This window comes from Ranitomeya imitator, chromosome 3 (genome assembly GCF_032444005.1).
Source record: "Ranitomeya imitator isolate aRanImi1 chromosome 3, aRanImi1.pri, whole genome shotgun sequence".
Classification (NCBI taxonomy): domain Eukaryota; kingdom Metazoa; phylum Chordata; class Amphibia; order Anura; family Dendrobatidae; genus Ranitomeya; species Ranitomeya imitator.
In genome coordinates this window covers 7,874,552-7,900,763 of record NC_091284.1, presented here as the reverse complement: position 1 = coordinate 7,900,763, position 26,212 = coordinate 7,874,552, and the positions used below count along the sequence as shown (strand labels likewise).

The following is a 26,212-nucleotide window of genomic DNA, read 5'->3' as shown; positions in this document are numbered from 1 at the left end:
CCCTCGGGCGTATTGAATGCAGTTTTCCATTCATCTCCTTGCCTGATTCTCACCAGATTATACGCACCACGAAGATCTATCTTAGTGAACCAACTAGCCCCCTTAATCCGAGCAAACAAGTCAGATAACAATGGCAAGGGATACTGAAATTTAACAGTGATCTTATTAAGAAGGCGGTAATCAATACACGGTCTCAGCGAACCATCCTTCTTGGCTACAAAGAAGAACCCTGCTCCCAGTGGTGATGACGATGGGTGAATATGTCCCTTCTCTAGGGATTCCTTCACATAACTGCGCATAGCGGCGTGTTCGGGCACGGATAAATTAAATAATCGACCTTTAGGGAATTTACTACCAGGAATCAAATTGATAGCACAATCACAGTCCCTATGCGGAGGTAGGGCATCGGACTTGGGCTCTTCAAATACATCCTGATAATCAGACAAGAACTCTGGGACCTCAGAAGGGGTGGATGACGAAATCGACAAAAATGGAACATCACCATGTACCCCCTGACAACCCCAGCTGGATACCGACATGGAATTCCAATCCAATACTGGATTATGGGTTTGTAGCCATGGCAACCCCAACACGACCACATCATGCAGATTATGTAGCACCAGAAAGCGAATAACTTCCTGATGTGCAGGAGCCATGCACATGGTCAGCTGGGCCCAGTACTGAGGTTTATTCTTGGCCAAAGGTGTAGCATCAATTCCTCTCAATGGAATAGGACACCGCAAAGGCTCCAAGAAAAACCCACAACGTTTAGCATAATCCAAATCCATCAGATTCAGGGCAGCGCCTGAATCCACAAACGCCATGACAGAAAAGGACGACAAAGAGCATATCAAGGTAATGGACAGAAGGAATTTGGACTGTACAGTACCAATGACGGCAGACCTAGCGGACCGCTTAGTGCGCTTAGGACAATCGGAGATAGCATGAGTGGAATCACCACAGTAGAAACATAGCCCATTCAGACGTCTGTATTCCTGCCGTTCAACTCTGGTCATAGTCCTATCGCACTGCATAGGCTCAGGTTTAACCTCAGGCAATACCGCCAAATGGTGCACAGATTTACGCTCGCGCAAGCGTCGACCGATCTGAATGGCCAAAGACAAAGACTCATTCAAACCAGCAGGCATAGGAAATCCCACCATGACATCCTTAAGAGCCTCAGAGAGACCCTTTCTGAACAAAGCTGCCAGCGCAGATTCATTCCACTGAGTAAGTACTGACCACTTCCTAAATTTCTGACAATATACTTCTATATCATCCTGACCCTGGCACAAAGCCAGCAAATTTTTCTCAGCCTGATCCACCGAATTAGGCTCATCGTACAGTAATCCGAGTGCCAGGAAAAACGCATCGACACTACTCAATGCAGGGTCTCCTGGCGCAAGAGAAAATGCCCAGTCTTGAGGGTCGCCGCGCAAAAAAGAAATAATAATCAAAACCTGTTGACTAGGATTACCAGAAGAATGAGGTTTCAAGGCCAGAAATAGCTTACAATTATTTTTGAAACTTAGAAACTTCGTTCTATCTCCAAAAAACAAATCAGGAATAGGAATTCTTGATTCTAGCATATATTTCTGATCAATAGTATCTTGAATCTTTTGTACATTTATAACGAGATTATCCATTGAAGAGCACAGACCCTGAATATCCATGTCCACACCTGTGTCCAGAAACACCCAAATGTCTAGGGGAAAAAAAAAAAAAGTGAACACAGAGCAGAGGAAAAAAAAAAAAAAAAAAAAAAATGATGTCAGAACTTTTTCTTTCCCTCTATTGAGAATCATTAGTTGTCTCCTAGTACTGTTATGTCTGCTAATGAAAGGTGTTATGAAGGCAATCCAGAGACACAGTGTGCCTAGCGATCCGAGCGCACACAGTGATCTGACAAATACCCAAAAACAAAGAAACGAGCTCTGAGACGTGGAAACTCTGTAGACCACACACCTGATCCTATCCTAAACACAACTAAAAGTGGTTGTGGATTGCGCCTAACAACTACCTAGGCAACTCGGCACAACCTAAGAAACTAGCTAGCCTGAAGACAGAAAAATAGGCCTGACTTGCCCCCAGAGAAATACCCCAAAGGAAAAGGCAGCCCCCCACATATAATGACTGTGAGTAAGATGAAAAGACAAAACGTAGGGATGAAATAGATTCAGCAAAGTGGGGCCCGATAATCTTAGACAGAGCGAGGACAGTAAAGCGAACTTTGCAGTCTACAAAAAACCCTAAAGCAAAAACCACGCAAAGGGGCAAAAAAGACCCACCGTGCCGGACTAACGGCACGGCGTTACACCCTTTGCGTCTCAGAGCTTCCAGCAAAACAAAAGACAAGCTGGACAGAAAAAAAACAACAAAATAGCAAAAAAGCACTTAGCTATACAGAGCAGCAGGTCACAGGAACAATCAGGAGAAGCTCAGATCCAACACTGGAACATTGACTAGGAGCAAGGATAGCAGCATCAGGTGGAGTTAAGTAACGAAGCAGCTAATGAGCTCACCAGAACACCTGAGGAAGGAAGCCCAGAAGCTGCAGTACCACTTGTGACCACAGGAGTGAATTCAGCCACAGAATTCACAACAGCCTACTAGTGATAATATGCCTACTCGTGATAATATGCCTACTAGTGATAATATGCCTACTAGTGATAATATGCCTACTAGTGATAACATGCCTACTAGTGATAATATGTCTACTAGTGATAATATGCCTACTAGTGATAACATGCCTACTCGTGATAATATGCCTACTCGTGATAATATGCCTACTCGTGATAATATGCCTACTAGTGATAATATGCCTACTCGTGATAATATGCCTACTAGTGATAATATGTCTACTCGTGATAATATGCCTACTCGTGATAATATGCCTACTAGTGATAATATGCCTACTCGTGATAATATGCCTACTAGTGATAATATGCCTACTCGTGATAATATGCCTACTAGTGATAATATTCCTACTAGTGATAATATGCCTACTCGTGATAATATGCCTACTAGTGATAATATGCCTACTAGTGATAATATGCCTACTCGTGACAATATGCCTACTCGTGATAATATGCCTACTCGTGATAATATGCCTACTAGTGATAATATGCCTACTAGTGATAATATGCCTACTAGTGATAATATGCCTACTCGTGATAATATGCCTACTAGTGATAATATGCCTACTAGTGATAATATGCCTACTAGTGATAATATGCCTACTAGTGATAATATGCCTACTAGTGATAATATGCCTACTAGTGATAATATGCCTACTCGTGACAATATGCCTACTCGTGATAATATGCCTACTCGTGATAATATGCCTACTTGTGATAATATGCCTACTAGTGATAATATGCCTACTCGTGACAATATGCCTACTAGTGATAATATGCCTACTAGTGATAATATGCCTACTAGTGATAATATGCCTATTAGTGATAATATGCCTACTCGTGACAATATGCCTACTAGTGATAATATGCCTACTAGTGATAATATGCCTACTCGTGATAATATGCCTACTAGTGATAATATGCCTACTCGTGACAATATGCCTACTAGTGATAATATGCCTACTAGTGATAATATGCCTATTAGTGACAATATGCCTACTCGTGACAATATGCCTACTAGTGATAATATGCCTACTAGTGATAATATGCCTACTCGTGATAATATGCCTACTAGTGATAATATGCCTACTCGTGATAATATGCCTACTCGTGATAATATGCCTACTCGTGATAATATGCCTACTAGTGATAATATGCCTACTCGTGATAATATGCCTACTCGTGACAATATGCCTACTAGTGATAATATGCCTACTAGTGATAATATGCCTACTAGTGATAATATGCCTACTCGTGATAATATGCCTACTCGCGACAATATGCCTACTCGTGATAATATGCCTACTCGTGACAATATGCCTACTCGTGATAATATGCCTACTTGTGATAATATGCCTACTAGTGATAATATGCCTACTAGTGATAATATGCCTACTAGTGATAATATGCCTACTAGTGATAATATGCCTACTAGTGATAATATGCCTACTCGGGACAATATGCCTACTCGTGATAATATGCCTACTAGTGATAATATGCCTACTCGTGATAATATGCCTACTAGTGATAATATGCCTACTCGTGATAATATGCCTACTAGTGATAATATGCCTACTAGTGATAATATGCCTACTCGTGATAATATGCCTACTAGTGATAATATGCCTACTCGTGATAATATGCTACTCGTGATAATATGCCTACTAGTGATAATATGCCTTCTAGTGATAATATGCCTACTCGTGACAATATGCCTACTCGTGATAATATGCCTACTTGTGATAATATGCCTACTAGTGATAATATGCCTACTAGTGATAATATGCCTATTAGTGATAATATGCCTACTCGTGACAATATGCCTACTAGTGATAATATGCCTACTAGTGATAATATGCCTACTCGTGATAATATGCCTACTAGTGATAATATGCCTACTCGTGATAATATGCCTACTCGTGATAATATGCCTACTCGTGATAATATGCCTACTAGTGATAATATGCCTACTCGTGATAATATGCCTACTCGTGACAATATGCCTACTAGTGATAATATGCCTACTAGTGATAATATGCCTACTCGTGACAATATGCCTACTCGTGATAATATGCCTACTCGTGACAATATGCCTACTCGTGATAATATGCCTACTAGTGATAATATGCCTACTCGTGATAATATGCCTACTCGCGACAATATGCCTACTCGTGATAATATGCCTACTCGGGACAATATGCCTACTCGTGATAATATGCCTACTCGTGATAATATGCCTACTCGTGATAATATGCCTACTCGTGATAATGTGCCTACTAGTGATAATGTGCCTACTAGTGATAATATGCCTACTAGTGATAATATGCCTACTAGTGATAATATGCCTACTAGTGATAATATGCCTACTCGTGATAATATGCCTACTCGTGACAATATTCCTACTAGTGATAATATGCCTACTCGTGATAATATGCCTACTAGTGATAATATGCCTACTCGTGACAATATTCCTACTAGTGATAATATGCCTACTCGTGATAATATGCCTACTCGTGATATTATGCCTACTCGTGATAATATGCCTACTAGTTTTAATATGCCTACTCGTGATATTATGCCTACTAGTGATAATATGCCTACTCGTGACAATATTCCTACTAGTGATAATATGCCTACTCGTGATAATATGCCTACTCGTGACAATATGCCTACTCGTGATAATATGCCTACTAGTGATAATATGCCTACTAGTGATAATATGCCTACTAGCGATAATATGCCTACTCGTGACAATATTCCTACTAGTGATAATATGCCTACTCGTGATATTATGCCTACTCGTGATAATATGCCTACTAGTGATAATATGCCTATTAGTGATATTATGCCTACTCGTGACAATATGCCTACTAGTGATAATATGCCTACTCGTGACAATATGCCTACTCGTGATAATATGCCTACTAGTGACAATATGCCTACTAGTGATAATATGCCTACTAGTGATAATATGCCTACTAGCGATAATATGCCTACTCGTGACAATATTCCTACTAGTGATAATATGCCTACTCGTGATATTATGCCTACTCGTGACAATATGCCTACTAGTGATAATATGCCTACTCGTGACAATATGCCTACTCGTGATAATATGCCTACTAGTGATAATATGCCTACTAGTGATAATATGCCTACTCGTGACAATATGCCTACTCGTGACAATATGCCTACTCGTGACAATATGCCTACTCGTGATAATATGCCTACTAGTGATAATATGCCTACTCGTGATAATATGGCTACTCGTGATAATATGCCTACTAGTGATAACATGCCTACTAGTGATAATATGCCTACTAGTGATAATATGCCTACTAGTGATAATATGCCTACTCGTGACAATATGCCTACTAGTGATAATATGCCTACTAGTGATAATATGCCTACTAGTGATAATATGCCTACTCGTGATAATATGCCTACTAGTGATAATATGCCTACTCGTGACAATATGCCTACTCGTGATAATATGCCTACTCGTGATAATATGCCTACTCGTGATAATATGCCCACTAGTAACAATATGCCTACTCGTGACAATATGCCTACTAGTGATAATATGCCTACTAGTGATAATATGCCTACTCGGGACAATATGCCTACTCGTGATAATATGCCTACTCGTGACAATATGCCTACTCGTGATAATATGCCTACTCGTGATAATATGCCTACTAGTGATAATATGCCTACTCGTGATAATATGCCTACTAGTGATAATATGCCTACTCGTGACAATATGCCTACTCGTGATAATATGCCTACTAGTGATAATATGCCTACTAGTGATAATATGCCTACTCGCGATAATATGCCTACTAGTGATAATATGCCTACTCGTGACAATATACCTACTCGTGATAATATGCCTACTAGTGATAATATGCCTACTCGTGATAATATGCCTACTCGTGATAATATGCCTACTCGTGATAATATGCCTACTCGTGACAATATGCCTACTAGTGATAATATGCCTACTCTTGATAATATGCCTACTAGTGATAATATGCCTACTCTTGATAATATGCCTACTAGTGATAATATGCCTACTCGTGATAATATGCCTACTAGTGATAATATGCCTACTCGGGACAATATGCCTACTCGTGATAATATGCCTACTCGTGATAATATGCCTACTCGTGACAATATGCCTACTAGTGATAATATGCCTACTCTTGATAATATGCCTACTAGTGATAATATGCCTACTCGTGACAATATGCCTACTCGTGACAATATGCCTACTCGTGATAATATGCCTACTAGTGATAATATGCCTACTCGTGATAATATGCCTACTAGTGATAATATGCCTATTAGTGACAATATGCCTACTAGTGATAATATGCCTACTCGTGATAATATGCCTATTAGTGATAATATGCCTACTCGTGACAATATGCCTACTCGTGACAATATGCCTACTTGTGATAATATGCCTACTCTTGATAATATGCCTACTCGTGATAATATGCCTACTAGTGATAATATGCCTACTAGTGATAATATGCCTACTAGTGACAATATGCCTACTAGTGATAATATGCCTACTCGTGATAATATGCCTATTAGTGATAATATGCCTACTCGTGACAATATGCCTACTCGTGACAATATGCCTACTTGTGATAATATGCCTACTCTTGATAATATGCCTACTCGTGATAATATGCCTACTAGTGATAATATGCCTACTAGTGATAATATGCCTACTCGTGATAATATGCCTACTAGTGACAATATGCCTACTAGTGATAATATGCCTACTCGTGATAATATGCCTACTAGTGATAATATGCCTACTCGTGATAATATGCCTACTAGTGATAATATGCCTACTCGTGATAATATGCCTACTCGTGATAATATGCCTACTAGTGATAATATGCCTACTCGGGACAATATGCCTACTCGTGATAATATGCCTACTAGTGATAATATGCCTACTCGTGATAATATGCCTACTCGTGATAATATTCCTACTCGTGATAATATGCCCACTAGTGATAATATGCCTACTCGTGATAATATGCCTACTCGTGATAATATGCCTACTAGTGATAATATGCCTACTCGTGACAATATGCCTACTCGTGATAATATGCCTACTAGTGATAATATGCCTACTCGTGATAATATGCCTACTAGTGATAATATGCCTACTCGGGACAATATGCCTACTCGTGATAATATGCCTACTCGTGATAATATGCCTACTAGTGATAATATGCCTACTCGTGATAATATGCCTACTAGTGATAATATGCCTACTAGTGATAATATGCTACTCGTGATAATATGCCTACTCGTGACAATATGCCTACTCGTGATAATATGCCTACTCGTGATAATATGCCTACTAGTGATAATATGCCTACTCGTGATAATATGCCTATTAGTGATAATATGCCTACTCGTGACAATATGCCTACTCGTGATAATATGCCTACTAGTGACAATATGCCTACTCGTGATAATATGCCTACTAGTGATAATATGCCTATTAGTGATAATATGCCTACTCGTGACAATATGCCTACTCGTGATAATATGCCTACTAGTGACAATATGCCTACTAGTGATAATATGCCTACTAGTGATAATATGCCTACTAGTGATAATATGCCTACTAGTGATAATATGCCTACTCGTGATAATATGCCTACTAGTGACAATATGCCTACTAGTGATAATATGCCTACTCGTGATAATATGCCTACTCGTGATAATATGCCTACTAGTGATAATATGCCTACTCGTGATAATATGCCTACTAGTGATAATATGCCTACTAGTGATAATATGCCTACTCGTGATAATATGCCTACTCGTGACAATATGCCTACTCGTGATAATATGCCTACTCGTGATAATATGCCTACTAGTGATAATATGCCTACTCGTGATAATATGCCTACTAGTGATAATATGCCTATTAGTGATAATATGCCTACTCGTGACAATATGCCTACTCGTGATAATATGCCTACTAGTGACAATATGCCTACTCGTGATAATATGCCTACTAGTGATAATATGCCTATTAGTGATAATATGCCTACTCGTGACAATATGCCTACTCGTGATAATATGCCTACTAGTGACAATATGCCTACTAGTGATAATATGCCTACTAGTGATAATATGCCTACTAGTGATAATATGCCTACTCGTGATAATATGCCTACTAGTGATAATATGCCTACTCGTGATAATATGCCTACTAGTGATAATATGCCTACTCGTGATAATATGCCTACTCGTGATAATATGCCTACTCGTGATAATATGCCTACTAGTGATAATATGCCTACTCGTGATAATATGCCTACTCGTGATAATATTCCTACTCGTGATAATATGCCTACTCGTGATAATATGCCTACTAGTGATAATATTCCTACTCGGGACAATATGCCTACTCGTGACAATATGCCCACTCGTGATAATATGCCTACTAGTGATAAAAGGTTTAGTTAAAGCGCTTAACCATATTAAAAATCATTGCACAGGATCGGGCGAGACCACTGACGCGCGTTTTCTGATGCATCTTGTATGGTAAATGTTGAACTTTTAATAAACTTGATTGGGCAGCACTCCATTTTGCCATTTTTGGTATATATAGATATGTAGTACAGGGGAGGATACAGCAGGCGGATAATGTACTTACGGTTCTTGTAGTAACACAGTGCAGTGATGAGGACAATGATGACGATGGTAATCGCACTGACTGCAATGATGATGTGGTGAGACCCCTGGGCTCCCATCTTCTTTTCCTCCTCTGCAGGATATAACAGAGCACAGTGATCAGTGATGAGATGTGGTTTTCTCTCTAATTAGTAGTGTTTTTGAGGGCCCCAGGTGAAAGAGTCTCAGTGGGCCCCCCTCTTTAACACATTCCATGATTCATGATGCACAGATACAGCAGAGAAATATACCACAGCCAAGTAGCATATAACACAGCCCACGTAGCATATAGCACAGCCACACAGCATATAGCACAGGCCACGTAGTATATAGCACAGGCCACGTAGTATAGAGCACAGGCCACGTAGTATAGAGCACAGGCCACGTAGCATATAACAGCCCACGTAGCATAGAGCACAGCCACGTAGTACATAGCACAGCCCACGCAGTATATAGCACAGCCCACGCAGTATATAGCACAGCCCACACAGTATATAGCACAGCCCAAGCAATGTATAACACAGCCCACGCAATGTATAACAGCCCACGTAGTATATAGCACAGCCCATGCAGTGTATAACAGCCCACGCAGTATATAACACAGCCCACACACTGTATAGCACAGCCCACGCAGTATATAGCACAGACTGCCAGCCATTTAGTATATACAGACAGACAGTCTAGGCTAGGACTACAACCAGGCTCACAGCAGGCTGCAATTCTGACCCCCCCACCCCCTTTCCGCCATGCATTGGGACAAGGTCCAGGAACTTGGAGGAAGACTCACTCACTCACTGCTTCACTTCGCCGTTGCTTCTCTTGTGGACACAGCCTGGGACCGGGTGCACCGTCCATGCACCTGACTGCTGCTCCTGCCTCCTGCTCCGCTCGTCTTTCTCGCTGTAACAGGAGGTGTCGGACATCTAGCTGTAACAGGAGGTTACGGACATCTTGCTATCACAGGAGGTGACGGACGTCTCGCTATCACAGGAGGTGACGAACATCTCGCTATCACAGGAGGTGTCGGACATCTCGCTGTAACAGGAGGTTATGGATATCTCGCTATCACAGGAGGTGACGGACGTCTCGCTATAACAGGAGGTGACGGACATCTCGCTATAACAGGAGGTTACGGACGTCTCGCTATCACAGGAGGTGACGGACGTCTCGCTATCACAGGAGGTGACGGACATCTCGCTATAACAGGAGGTTATGGACGTCTCGCTATCACAGGAGGTGACGGACGTCTCGCTATCACAGGAGGTGACGGACATCTCGCTATAACAGGAGGTTACGGACGTCTCGCTATCACAGGAGGTGACGAACATCTCGCTATCACAGGAGGTGTCGGACATCTCGCTGTAACAGGAGGTTATGGATATCTCGCTATAACAGGAGGTTACGGACATCTTGCTATCACAGGAGGTGACGGACGTCTCGCTATCACAGGAGGTGACGAACATCTCGCTATCACAGGAGGTGTCGGACATCTCGCTGTAACAGGAGGTTATGGATATCTCGCTATCACAGGAGGTGACGGACGTCTCGCTATAACAGGAGGTGACGGACATCTCGCTATAACAGGAGGTTACGGACGTCTCGCTATCACAGGAGGTGACGGACGTCTCGCTATCACAGGAGGTGACGGACATCTCGCTATAACAGGAGGTTACGGACGTCTCGCTATCACAGGAGGTGACGGACGTCTCGCTATCACAGGAGGTGACGGACATCTCGCTATAACAGGAGGTTACGGACGTCTCGCTATCACAGGAGGTGACGAACATCTCGCTATCACAGGAGGTGTCGGACATCTCGCTGTAACAGGAGGTTATGGATATCTCGCTATCACAGGAGGTGACGGACGTTTCGCTATAACAGGAGGTAACGGACATCTCGCTATAACAGGAGGTTACGGACGTCTCGCTATCACAGGAGGTGACGGACATCTCGCTATAACAGGAGGTTACGGACGTCTCGCTATCACAGGAGGTGACGGACATCTCGCTATCACAGGAGGTGACGGACATCTCGCTATAACAGGACGTTACGGTCGTCTCGCTATCACAGGAGGTGACGGACATCTCGCTATAACAGGAGGTGTCGGACATCTCGCTATCACAGGAGGTGACGGACATCTCGCCATCACAGGAGGTGACGGACATCTCGCTGTCACAGGAGGTGACGGACATCTCGCTATAACAGGAGGTTACGGACGTCTCGCTATCACAGGAGGTGACGAACATCTCGCTATCACAGGAGGTGTCGGACATCTCGCTGTAACAGGAGGTTATGGATATCTCGCTATCACAGGAGGTGACGGACATCTCGCTATAACAGGAGGTTACGGACGTCTCGCTATCACAGGAGGTGATGGACGTCTCGCTATCACAGGAGGTGACGGACATCTCGCTATAACAGGACGTTACGGTCGTCTCGCTATCACAGGAGGTGACGGACATCTCGCTATAACAGGAGGTGTCGGACATCTCGCTATCACAGGAGGTGACGGACATCTCGCCATCACAGGAGGTGACGGACATCTCGCTGTCACAGGAGGTGACGGACATCTCGCTCTAACAGGAGGTTACGGACGTCTCGCTATCACAGGAGGTGACGAACATCTCGCTATCACAGGAGGTGTCGGACATCTCGCTGTAACAGGAGGTTATGGATATCTCGCTATCACAGGAGGTGACGGACGTCTCGCTATAACAGGAGGTGACGGACATCTCGCTATAACAGGAGGTTACGGACGTCTCGCTATCACAGGAGGTGACGGATGTCTCGCTATCACAGGAGGTGACGGACATCTCGCTATAACAGGAGGTTACGGACGTCTCGCTATCACAGGAGGTGACGGACGTCTCGCTATCACAGGAGGTGACGGACATCTCGCTATAACAGGACGTTACGGTCGTCTCGCTATCACAGGAGGTGACGGACATCTCGCTATAACAGGAGGTGTCGGACATCTCGCTATCACAGGAGGTGACGGACATCTCGCCATCACAGGAGGTGACGGACATCTCGCTGTCACAGGAGGTGTCGGACATCTCGCTGTCACAGGAGGTTACGGACATCTCGCTATCACAGGAGGTGTCGGACATCTCGCTGTAACAGGAGGTTACGGACATCTCGCTATCACAGGAGGTGACGGACGTCTCGCTATCACAGGAGGTGACGACATCTCGCTGTAACAGGAGGTGTCAGACGTCTCGCTATCACAGGAGGTTACGGACATCTCGCTGTAACAGGAGGTTACGGACGTCTCGCTATCACAGGAGGTTACGGACGTCTCGCTATCACAGGAGGTGACGGATGTCTCGCTATCACAGGAGGTGACGGACATATCGCTATATCAGGAGCTTACGGATGTCTCGCTATCACAGGAGGTGACGGACGTCTCGCTATCACAGGAGGTGACGGACATCTCGCTATAACAGGACGTTACGGACGTCTCGCTATCACAGGAGGTGACGGACATCTCGCTATAACAGGAGGTGTCGGACATCTCGCTATCACAGGAGGTGACGGACATCTCGCCATCACAGGAGGTGACGGATATCTCGCTGTCACAGGAGGTGTCGGACATCTCGCTGTCACAGGAGGTTACGGACATCTCGCTATCACAGGAGGTGTCGGACATCTCGCTGTAACAGGAGGTTACGGACATCTCGCTATCACAGGAGGTGACGGACGTCACGCTATCACAGGAGGTGACGGACATCTCGCTGTAACAGGAGGTGTCGGACGTCTCGCTATCACAGGAGGTTACAGACATCTCGCTGTAACAGGAGGTTACGGACGTCTCGCTATCACAGGAGGTTACGGACGTCTCGCTATCACAGGAGGTGTCGGACATCTCGCTATCACAGGAAGTGACGGACATCTCGCTATAACTGGAGGTTACGGACGTCTCGCTATCACAGGAGGTGTCGGACGTCTCGCTATCACAGGAGGTTACGGACATCTTGCTATCACAGGAGGTGACGGACGTCTCGCTATCACAGGAGGTGACGGACATCTCGCTATCACAGGAGGTGTCGGACATCTCGCTGTAACAGGAGGTTATGGATATCTCGCTATCACAGGAGGTGACGGACGTCTCGCTATCACAGGAGGTGACGGACATCTCGCTATCACAGGAGGTGACGGACGTCTCGCTATCACAGGAGGTGTCGGACATCTCGCTGTAACAGGAGGTTATGGATATCTCGCTATAACAGGAGGTGTCAGACATCTCGCTGTAACAGGAGGTTACGGACATCTCGCTATCACAGGAGGTGACGGACATCTTGCTATCACAGGAGGTGACGGACATCTCGCTGTAACAGGAGGTTACGGACGTCTCGCTATCACAGGAGGTGACGGACATCTCGCTATAACAGGAGGTGTCGGACGTCTCGCTATCACAGGAGGTGTCGGACATCTCGCTGTAACAGGAGGTTACGGACATCTCGCTATCACAGGAGGTGACGGACGTCTCGCTATCACAGGAGGTGACGGACATCTCGCTGTAACAGGAGGTGTCGAATGTCTCGCTATCACAGGAGGTTACGGACATCTCGCTGTAACAGGAGGTTACGGACGTCTCACTATCACAGGAGGTTACGGACGTCTCGCTATCACAGGAGGTGACGGACGTCTCGCTATCACTGGAGGTGTCGGACGTCTCGCTATCACAGGAGGTGTCGGACATCTCGCTATAACAGGAGGTTACGGACATCTCGCTATCACAGGAGGTGACGAACGTCTCGCTATCACAGGAGGTGACGGACATCTCGCTATAACAGTAGGTGTCGGACATCTCGCTATCACAGGAGGTGTCGGACATCTTGCTGTAACAGGAGGTTATGGATATCTCGCTATCACAGGAGGTGACGGACGTCTCGCTATCACAGGAGGTGACGGACATCTCGCTATAACAGGAGGTTACGGACGTCTCGCTATCACAGGAGGTGACGGACGTCTCGCTATCACAGGAGGTGACGGACATCTCGCTATAACAGGAGGTTACGGACGTCTCGCTATCACAGGAGGTGACGGACATCTCGCTATAACAGGAGGTGTCGGACATCTCGCTATCACAGGAGGTGACGGACATCTTGCCATCACAGGAGGTGACGGACATCTCGCTGTCACAGGAGGTGTCGGACATCTCGCTGTCACAGGAGGTTACGGACATCTCGCTATCACAGGAGGTGTCGGACATCTCGCTGTAACAGGAGGTTACGGACATCTCGCTATCACAGGAGGTGACGGACGTCTCGCTATCACAGGAGGTGACGGACATCTCGCTGTAACAGGAGGTGTCGGACGTCTCGCTATCACAGGAGGTTACGGACATCTCGCTGTAACAGGAGGTTACGGACGTCTCGCTATCACAGGAGGTTACGGACGTCTCGCTATCACAGGAGGTGTCGGACATCTCGCTATCACAGGAAGTGACGGACATCTCGCTATCACTGGAGGTTACGGGCGTCTCGCTATCACAGGAGGTGTCGGACGTCTCGCTATCACAGGAGGTTACGGACGTCTCGCTATCACAGGAGGTGTCAGACATCTCGCTGTCACAGGAGGTTACGGACATCTCGCTATCACAAGAGGTGTCGGACATCTCACTGTAACAGGAGGTTACGGACATCTCGCTGTAACAGGAGGTTACGGAGATCTCGCTATCACAGGAGGTTACGGACATCTCGCTATAACAGGAGGTGATGGACATCTCGTGTTGTGAATTCTGTGGCTGAATTCACTCCTGTGGTCACAAGTGGTACTGCAGCTTCTGAGCTTCTTCCCTCAGGTGTTCTGGTGAGCTCGTTAACTGCTTCATTACTTAACTCCGCCTGATGCTGCTATCTCTGCTCCTTGTCAATGTTCCAGTGTTGGATCTGAGCTTCTCCTGATTGTTCCTGTGACCTGCTGCTCTGTATAGCTAAGTGCTTTTTTGCTATTTTGTTGCTTTTTTTCTGTCCAGCTTGTCTTTTGTTTTGCTGGTAGCTCTGAGAAGCAAAGCGTGTACCGCCGTGCCGTTAGTTCGGCACGGTGGGTCTTTTTTGCCCCCTTTGCGTGGTTTTTGCTTTAGGGTTTTTTGTAGACTGCAAAGTTCGCTTTACTATCCTCGCTCTGTCTAAGATTATCGGGCCCCACTTTGCTGAATCTATTTCATCCCTACGTTTTGTCTTTTCATCTTACTCACAGTCATTATATGTGGGGGGCTGCCTTTTCCTTTGGGGTATTTCTCTGGGGGCAAGTCAGGCCTATTTTTCTATCTTCAGGCTAGCTAGTTTCTTAGGCTGTGCCGAGTTGCATAGGTAGTTGCTAGGCGCAATCCACAGCCGCTATTAGTTGTGTTTAGTATAGGATCAGGTGTGCAGTCTACAGAGTTTCCACGTCTCAGAGCTCGTTCTTTTGTTTTTTGGTATTTGTCTGATCACTGTGTGCGCTCGGATCGCTAGGCACACTGTGTCTCTGGATTGCCTTCATTACACCTTTCATTAGCAGACATAACAGTACAAGGAGCCAATCTAATGATTCTCAATAGAGGGAAAGAAAAAGTTCTGACACCATTTTTTTTTTCTCTGCTCTGTGTTCACTTTTTTTTTTTTTTCCCCTAGACATTTGGGTGTTTCTGGACACAGGTGTGGACATGGATATTCAGGGTCTGTGCTCTTCAATGGATAATCTCGTTATAAATGTACAAAAGATTCAAGATACTATTGATCAGAAATCTATGTTAGAACCAAGAATTCCTATTCCTGATTTGTTTTTTGGAGATAGAACTAAGTTTCTAAGTTTCAAAAATAATTGTAAGCTATTTCTGGCCTTGAAACCTCATTCTTCTGGTAATCCTATTCAACAGGTTTTGATTATTATTTCTTTTTTGCGCGGCGACCCTCAAGACTGGGCATTTTCTCTTGCGCCAGGAGACCCTGCATTGAGTAGTGTCGATGCGTTTTTCCTGGCGCTCGGATTACTGTACGATGAGCCTAATTCAGTGGATCAGGCTGAGAAAAATTTGCTGGCTTTGTGCCAGGGTCAGGATGATATAGAAGTATATTGTCAGAAATTTAGGAAATGGTCAGTACTCACTCAGTGGAATGAATCTGCGCTGGCAGCTTTGTTCAGAAAGGGTCTCTCTGAGGCTCTTAAGGATGTCATGGTGGGATTTCCTATGCCTGCTGGTTTGAATGAGTCTTTGTCTTTGGCCATTCAGATCGGTCGACGCTTGCGCGAGCGTAAATCTGTGCACCATTTGGCGGTATTGCCTGAGGTTAAACCTGAGCCTATGCAGTGCAATAGGACTATGACCAGAGTTGAACGGCAAGAATACAGACGTCTGAATGGGCTGTGTTTCTACTGTGGTGATTCCACTCATGCTATTTCTGATTGTCCTAAGCGCACTAAGCGGTCCGCTAGGTCTGCCGTCATTGGTACTGTACAGTCCAAATTCCTTCTGTCCATTACCCTGATATGCTCTTTGTCGTCGTTTTCTGTCATGGCGTTTGTGGATTCAGGCGCTGCCCTGAATCTGATGGATTTGGATTATGCTAAACGTTGTGGGTTTTTCTTGGAGCCTTTGCGGTGTCCTATTCCATTGAGAGGAATTGATGCTACACCTTTGGCCAAGAATAAACCTCAGTACTGGGCCCAGCTGACCATGTGCATGGCTCCTGCACATCAGGAAGTTATTCGCTTTCTGGTGTTGCATAATCTGCATGATGTGGTCGTGTTGGGGTTGCCATGGCTACAAACCCATAATCCAGTATTGGATTGGAATTCCATGTCGGTGTCCAGCTGGGGTTGTCAGGGGGTACATGGTGATGTTCCATTTTTGTCGATTTCGTCATCCACCCCTTCGGAGGTCCCAGAGTTCTTGTCTGATTATCAGGATGTATTTGAAGAGCCCAAGTCCGATGCCCTACCTCCGCATAGGGATTGTGATTGTGCTATCAATTTGATTCCTGGTAGTAAATTCCCTAAAGGTCGATTATTTAATTTATCCGTGCCCGAACACGCCGCTATGCGCAGTTATGTGAAGGAATCCCTGGAGAAGGGACATATTCGCCCATCATCATCACCACTGGGAGCAGGGTTCTTCTTTGTAGCCAAGAAGGATGGTTCGCTGAGACCGTGTATTGATTACCGCCTTCTTAATAAGATCACTGTTAAATTTCAGTATCCCTTGCCATTGTTATCTGACTTGTTTGCTCGGATTAAGGGGGCTAGTTGGTTCACTAAGATAGATCTTCGTGGTGCGTATAATCTGGTGAGAATCAGGCAAGGAGATGAATGGAAAACTGCATTCAATACGCCCGAGGGTCATTTTGAGTATCTAGTGATGCCGTTCGGACTTGCCAATGCTCCATCTGTGTTTCAGTCTTTTATGCATGACATCTTTCGTGAGTATCTGGATAAATTCCTGATTGTTTACTTGGATGACATTTTGATCTTCTCAGATGATTGGGAGTCTCATGTGAAGCAGGTCAGAATGGTTTTCCAGGTCCTGCGTGCTAATTCTTTGTTTGTGAAGGGATCAAAGTGTCTCTTCGGTGTGCAGAAAGTTTCATTTTTGGGGTTCATCTTTACCCCTTCTACTATCGAGATGGATCCAGTTAAGGTCCAAGCCATCCAGGATTGGATTCAGCCGACATCTCTGAAAAGTCTGCAAAAGTTCCTGGGCTTTGCTAATTTTTATCGTCGCTTCATCTGTAATTTTTTTAGCATTGCCAAACCATTGACCGATTTGACCAAGAAGGGTGCTGATTTGGTTAATTGGTCTTCTGCTGCTGTGGAAGCTTTTCAGGAGTTGAAGCGTCGTTTTTGTTCTGCCCCTGTGTTGTGTCAGCCAGATGTTTCTCTTCCGTTCCAGGTCGAGGTTGATGCTTCTGAGATTGGAGCAGGGGCGGTTTTGTCACAGAGAGGTTCTGATTGCTCAGTGATGAAACCATGTGCTTTCTTTTCCAGGAAGTTTTCGCCCGCTGAGCGTAATTATGATGTGGGCAACCGAGAGTTGCTGGCCATGAAGTGGGCATTCGAGGAATGGCGCCATTGGCTTGAAGGAGCCAAGCATCGCGTGGTGGTATTGACTGATCATAAGAACTTGACTTATCTCGAGTCTGCCAAGCGCTTGAATCCTAGACAGGCCCGTTGGTCGTTATTTTTTGCCCGCTTCGACTTTGTGATTTCGTACCTTCCGGGCTCTAAAAATGTGAAGGCGGATGCTCTGTCTAGGAGTTTTGTGCCCGACTCTCCGGGTTTATCCGAGCCAGCGGGTATCCTCAAGGAAGGAGTCATTGTGTCTGCCATCTCCCCTGATTTGCGGCGGGTGCTGCAAAAATTTCAGGCGAATAAACCTGATCGTTGTCCAGCGGAGAAACTGTTCGTCCCTGATAGGTGGACTAATAAACTTATCTCTGAACTTCATTGTTCGGTGTTGGCTGGTCATCCTGGAATCTTTGGTACCAGAGAGTTAGTGGCTAGATCCTTCTGGTGGCCATCTCTGTCACGGGATGTACGTACTTTTGTGCAGTCCTGTGGGATTTGTGCTAGGGCTAAGCCCTGCTGTTCTCGTGCCAGTGGGTTGCTTTTGCCCTTGCCGGTCCCAAAGAGGCCTTGGACACATATTTCGATGGATTTCATTTCTGACCTTCCCGTTTCTCAAAAGATGTCAGTCATTTGGGTGGTCTGTGATCGCTTTTCTAAAATGGTCCATCTGGTGCCCTTGGCTAAATTGCCTTCCTCCTCTGATTTGGTGCCTTTGTTCTTTCAGCATGTGGTTCGGTTGCATGGCATTCCTGAGAATATTGTTTCTGACAGAGGTTCCCAGTTTGTTTCAAGGTTTTGGCGAGCCTTTTGTGGTAGGATGGGCATTGACCTATCCTTTTCCTCGGCTTTCCATCCTCAGACTAATGGCCAGACCGAACGAACCAATCAGACCTTGGAAACATATCTGAGATGTTTTGTTTCTGCTGACCAGGATGATTGGGTGTCCTTTTTGCCGTTGGCTGAGTTCGCCCTTAATAATCGGGCCAGCTCGGCTACCTTGGTTTCTCCATTTTTTTGCAATTCTGGGTTCCATCCTCGTTTCTCTTCAGGACAGGTTGAGTCTTCGGACTGTCCTGGTGTGGATTCTGTGGTGGACAGGTTGCAGCAGATCTGGACTCAGGTAGTGGACAATTTGACCTTGTCCCAGGAAAAGGCTCAACTTTTCGCTAATCGCAGACGCCGTGTGGGTCCCCGACTTCGTGTTGGGGATCTGGTTTGGTTATCTTCTCGTCATATTCCTATGAAGGTTTCCTCTCCTAAATTTAAACCTCGTTTTATTGGTCCGTATAGGATTTCTGAGGTTCTCAATCCTGTGTCTTTTCGTTTGACCCTCCCAGACTCCTTTTCCATACATAATGTATTCCATAGGTCGTTGTTGCGGAGATACGTGGCACCTATGGTTCCATCTGTTGAGCCTCCTGCCCCGGTTTTGGTGGAGGGGGAATTGGAGTATATTGTGGAGAAGATTTTGGATTCTCGTGTTTCTAGACGGAAACTCCAGTATCTGGTTAAATGGAAGGGTTATGCTCAGGAAGATAATTCCTGGGTTTTTGCCTCTGATGTTCATGCTCCCGATCTTGTTCGTGCCTTTCATGCGGCTCATCCTGGTAGGCCTGGGGGATCTGGTGAGGGTTCGGTGACCCCTCCTCAAGGGGGGGGTACTGTTGTGAATTCTGTGGCTGAATTCACTCCTGTGGTCACAAGTGGTACTGCAGCTTCTGAGCTTCCTTCCTCAGGTGTTCTGGTGAGCTCGTTAACTGCTTCGTTACTTAACTCCGCCTGATGCTGCTATCCCTGCTCCTTGTCAATGTTCCAGTGTTGGATCTGAGCTTCTCCTGATTGTTCCTGTGACCTGCTGCTCTGTATAGCTAAGTGCTTTTTTGCTATTTTGTTGCTTTTTTTCTGTCCAGCTTGTCTTTTGTTTTGCTGGTAGCTCTGAGAAGCAAAGCGTGTACCGCCGTGCCGTTAGTTCGGCACGGTGGGTCTTTTTTGCCCCCTTTGCGTGGTTTTTGCTTTAGGGTTTTTTGTAGACTGCAAAGTTCGCTTTACTATCCTCGCTCTGTCTAAGATTATCGGGCCCCACTTTGCTGAATCTATTTCATCCCTACGTTTTGTCTTTTCATCTTACTCACAGTCATTATATGTGGGGGGCTGCCTTTTCCTTTGGGGTATTTCTCTGGGGGCAAGTCAGGCCTATTTTTCTATCTTCAGGCTAGCTAGTTTCTTAGGCTGTGCCGAGTTGCATAGGTAGTTGCTAGGCGCAATCCACAGCCGCTATTAGTTGTGTTTAGGATAGGATCAGGTGTGCAGTCTACAGAGTTTCCACGTCTCAGAGCTCGTTCTTTTGTTTTTTGGTATTTGTCTGATCACTGTGTGCGCTCGGATCGCTAGGCACACTGTGTCTCTGGATTGCCTTCATTACACCTTTCATTAGCAGACATAACAATCTCGCTATCACAGGAGGTGACGGACATCTCGCCATCACAGGAGGTGACGGACATCTCGCTGTCACAGGAGGTGACGGACATCTCGCTGTCACAGGAGGTTACGGACATCTCGCTATCACAGGAGGTGTCGGACATCTCGCTGTAACAGGAGGTTACGGACATCTCGTATTCACAGGAGGTGACGGACATCTTGCTATCACAGGAGGTGACGGACATCTCGCTGTAACAGGAGGTGTCGGACGTCTCGCTATCACAGGAGGTTACGGACATCTCGCTGTAACAGGAGGTTACGTACGTCTCGCTATCACAGGAGGTTACGGACGTCTCGCTATAACAGGAGGTGTCGGACGTCTCGCTATCACAGGAGGTGTCGGACATCTCGCTGTAACAGGAGGTTATGGATATCTCGCTATCACAGGAGGTTACGGACGTCTCGCTATAACAGGAGGTGACGGACATCTCACTATCACAGGAGGTGACGGACATCTCGCTATCACAGGAGGCGACGGACATCTCGCTGTAACAGGAGGTGTCGGACATCTCGCTATCACAGGAGGTTACGGACATCTCGCTGTAACAGGAGGTTACGGACGTCTCACTATCACAGGAGGTTACGGACGTCTCGCTATCACAGGAGGTGTCGGACATCTCGCTATCACAGAAGGTGTCGGACATCTCGCTATCACAGGAGGTGACGGACATCTCGCTATTACAGGAGGTGACGGACATCTCGCTGTCACAGGAGGTGTCGGACATCTCGCTGTCACAGGAGGTTACGGACTTCTCGCTATCACAAGAGGTGTCGGACATCTCACTGTAACAGGAGGTTACGGACATCTCGCTATCACAGGAGGTGACGGACATCTCGCTATCACAGGAGGCGACGGACATCTCGCTGTAACAGGAGGTGTCGGACATCTCGCTATCACAGGAGGTTACGGACATCTCGCTGTAACAGGAGGTTACAGACGTCTCACTATCACAGGAGGTTACGGACGTCTCGCTATCACAGGAGGTGTCGGACATCTCGCTATCACAGGAGGTGATGGACATCTCGCTATCACAGGAGGTGATGGACGTCTCACTATCACAGGAGGTGACGGACATCTCGCTGTAATAGGAGGTTACGGACATCTCGCTATCACAGGAGGTGACGGACGTCTCGCTGTCACAGGAGGTGACGGACGTCTCGCTATGACAGGAGGTGATGGACGTCTCACTGTCAAAGGAGGTGACGGACATCTCGCTATCACAGGAGGTTACGGACATCTCGCTATCACAGGAGGTGACGGACATCTCGCTATCACAGGAGATGATGGACGTCTCGCTGACACAGAAGGTGATGGACATCTCGCTGTCACAGAAGGTGATGTATACTGTAATCTCTGCCTAGGATCTCTCCATATCAGGACCCACTGGGACAACTGGTTGGGAGGAGATTTACTGTGATCCAGCCTGGAGCAGACACAATGGCTCCGGTCACTGGATTTGTGCCAGTACTTCTCCTCCTCCTGACATCACACCACAGGTCTCAGAACATCTACACATTAAAGCGATGAGACCCAGATAGAAGAGGCAATGAGGAGGAGCAAAAGAGGAGGCAAAGAAGAGAAGACCAGGCACATCTGAACACAGCCGTATACACCTGCCTCCCATCAGGTGCCTGTAGACCGCCGTACACACTCACCTGGTTCTCGGCGGGGCACAGTGACGGTGGCTTCACTACTGGAGACCTCATTACTGGCGACACACCACAAAGTCTGCGGCTCTTTCCCCATGGATACGGTGAGGTTCTGCTGGTCGGATACTCGGTGAGTGACGTTTCGCCATTTATACTGCGAGGGTCGAGCGCCATCCGAGGAGCAGGAGCAGCTCAGCGTGACGTTGTGCCCCACAGTCATGTTCTGTACAGAGACTTTACACACCGGATCTGTAGAAGACAAGAAAGAAATGGATCAGCTCCTGCTAACCCCATGTACCGTGGCCGAAGGGTGTGCTGCAATAATATCCACACCTGATACTGCCGTATAGAGGACGTGCAATTTTGATCCGTGCAGAACACATACAGGTGACAACATCACACACTGAGGAGCCATTGTGCACGCTCCTGCCGCCATGTCTCCTCTATAGTCAAATAATTTGGTAAGACCATGTGCCACGGTTCTGGTCCCTGGAATTTTGAGGGGGGGGGGGGGGGTGAGTCCACAGAATGGAGGCAGACCACTATCTTACTGGAGGTTATCGATGGTAGAGCAGAGGTTAGGATATCATCCAACAGGATCATCTCACCCTGTGTCCATGATGATGCACCCCTACACAATCAGTGGGGGACTCTCCACTGTGTCACAAGAAAGGTGCTCATCCCATGTGGAACTAGCCTACAAAAAGAGCGCTCTTTCAGCACTGAAAACTCAGACCCAGATCTGCAGATATCATATAAAGCCTTGTAGGAAAGCAGGAGGAAAAGTCCGAGATGGGAGATGGGTGTCACTGTGGTGGCTGGCCTCGGTGATGCAAGTCCTGCATGTGAAGGCTCCAGCAACAGTAGGTAGGCTAGGGGTAAATCCTATCACTACAGGTCCTGAGTAGGTGCACCTGGACAGCCATGACCAGAACCAGGCTGTGTGATCACTGGTCAGTCAGATGGGGGAGAGGGAATAGTGGGTCGTGTGGACCTGGAGAGAGACAAGTCAGAATCTCTTTGAGAAGAGTCTGCACAGGCTGTGGGCACCAAACTGCAAGTATCACTGGTTGCTATGGACAATGGCCGTTTTGTGTGACCGGGCTGTGGCTAGCTCAGCCATGTCTGAGTAGTCAGGGTCTGGTCTGTTTATTTAGCACCTGAACAATGCTGGGATTTATGTTCATGGTTTTGTTTTTGGTGCTGTTCAACCTGTGGAAATAAACATCATTCCGTTTTGAAATAAGATCCCTGTGTAGTATTGTGTTCCAAGTGGCTAGCCAAGAGCGAGAATCCCAACAACCTCTTCTTTCTTGGCTTCTGGCTTCATAGCAGCTTGAAGACAACATGGGGGGCCATTTCACTTTCCAAAAATTGGGGGTAAGTGTTCAGAAATTTTCTCTTTCCTGCGAACCTACTGCAATGACGGAGGATTCACCGAACCCTCTCTGCTCCTTCTTATCTGCCATTGGCAAAAGCTAGAGGGCTCCATTGTCCACCCAGCTGTATGTCCTGGTGTTGGGACTTCTGACTATAACCCTATAAGCCAACATGGATAAAAAGAGAAGAAAAATGAGCCATCTACACTGTACATTGACTCCAAGCCGAAGACCCATTATGTATCGTACAGAGCTACAAATATCATTCCTGCACTCACTTCAGTCTGTCCATCCATTACTGAATAGTCAGTGTAACCTCCAATCCAACATGGAGAACTGACACCAGATGTCCTCAACCTTCTCATTCTTGTACTATTCGATGTCTGTTCATAACCATGCACCCTAATTGACAGAACAAAGTGTTCCCTGAACCCTTCCTCCCAGAAAATTCTCACCTCTGCGTGTTCCGTTTTTCTCTTCTTCTTCTTCCACAAGCCATAACTTTATCTCTCTCCGTCCACCTTGATAGCATTCTGGGTACATATAATGTTTGGATCCATTTTTTGGAGGGAAGTAAAAGGATCGGGAAAAAGAAAATTCTTACAGTTCTTACTGAAGGTGTTAATATTCTGCTTTGAAAGATCAGACTTTTATGGACGGTGTGATCCCAAATAGGTTCATTTTTATATGGGGTGAATTCATTTTTCATTTTAGAAAACTTTTTTTTAATCAAAGGACATAGTGTAAAGCGCAGCCTCCAATGAAGCCCAAACTGTGACATTCCCAGGAAGACCAAGATGGCGGCTGTGGGTGCATGATACAAAAAACGACCGTGCTGGGGTGACCGTATGTGGGGGCTATTAGCCAAGATCCCTCCACAAATATGGATGTAACTGTACGACCGTGCTGGGGTGACCGTATGTGGGGGCTATGAGCCGAGATCCCTCCACAAATATAGATGTAACTGTACGACCGTGCTGGGGTGACCGTATGTGGGGGCTATGAGCCAAGATCCCTCCACAAATATGGATGTAACTGTACGACCGTGCTGGGGTGACCGTATGTGGGGGCTATGAGCCAAGATCCCTCCACAAATATGGATGTAACTGTACGACCGTGCTGGGGTGACCGTATGTGGGGGCTATGAGCCGAGGTCCCTCCACAAATATGGATGTAACTGTACGACCGTGCTGGGGTGACCGTATGTGGGGGCTATGAGCCGAGATTCCTCCACAAATATGGATGTAACTGTATGACCGTGTTGCAGTGACCGTATGTGGGGGCTATGAGCCGAGGTCCCTCCACAAATATGGATGTAACTGTACGACCGTGTTGCAGTGACCGTATGTGGGGGCTATGAGCCGAGGTCCCTCCACAAATATAGATGTAACTGTACGACCGTGCTGGGGTGACCGTATGTGGGGGCTATGAGCCGAGGTCCCTCCACAAATATAGATGTAACTGTACGACCGTGCTGGGGTGACCGTATGTGGGGGCTATGAGCCGAGGTCCCTCCACAAATATAGATGTAACTGTACGACCGTGCTGGGGTGACCGTATGTGGGGGCTATGAGCCGAGATCCCTTCACACGCAGCTAGTATCACAGTCAGTGTGAGTGTGCACCAACACGATTGCGGGGGTGTCTGGGGACACGGGGGGTCGGCGGGCACACAGGTCTGCTAGCCGAAACCACATGGGCCAGGGATCGTCTCGCCGAACGCCCGCTCTCCTTTTACTGTGGGTGTAATACTACTCACACAACACTGGGTGAAGGTAACACAGTGTGGCATTGCTTTATTAAACCACAAAACAGGCAAATAACATGTAGAACAGTCCCAGCAAAATACCCAAGATGGTGCACATTACAGAATCTCACCCTTCCGCTGACTCGCCGGGATATTGGCAGCTGTAACTTCAGAGCTCCCAGGGCCGACTCCCCTACCTGTGACACGCACAGAGAGGAGGTAATAACAAGCATAGGAAGATGACAGTCCACTGAGATACAAGGCCACGTGACCGGAGGGTCACAACCTGGCTTCTCCGAACATCTTAATGGAACAAGGTTACCGACTGGTCCCATTCCTGGCTTTCTCCAAACATATCCATGGTTCAGTGATGATCAATGAAGCAGATCTGTATTCTTCCAACCCGGGCCTCGGTCCCCTAAGTTGTTTCCTGTAGAATAGTAGATCCGTGTCCCTCGTGATGGGGCCTGATGAATTGGCTTAAATTGAAAAGTCAACATACAGGTAACAGTCTATTCTTCTTGGTTTGCTAAAAATAGACGTCTAGTTAAATAA

General features: G+C 46.3%; 1 protein-coding gene across 1 annotated transcript in view; it reads right to left on the bottom strand.

Moving 5' to 3' along the window:
• Positions 1–26,212, bottom strand: part of LOC138672454 (basement membrane-specific heparan sulfate proteoglycan core protein-like) — a 213,526-nt gene that overhangs the window by 24,304 nt on the left and 163,010 nt on the right. Inside the window, exons 9-10 of the mRNA XM_069760432.1 lie at positions 22,539–22,781; positions 9,337–9,447 (exon numbers count right to left, since the gene is read on the bottom strand). Of these exons, the coding sequence (XP_069616533.1) occupies positions 9,337–9,447; positions 22,539–22,781 (354 nt within the window). The remainder of the gene's footprint in view (positions 1–9,336; positions 9,448–22,538; positions 22,782–26,212) is intronic.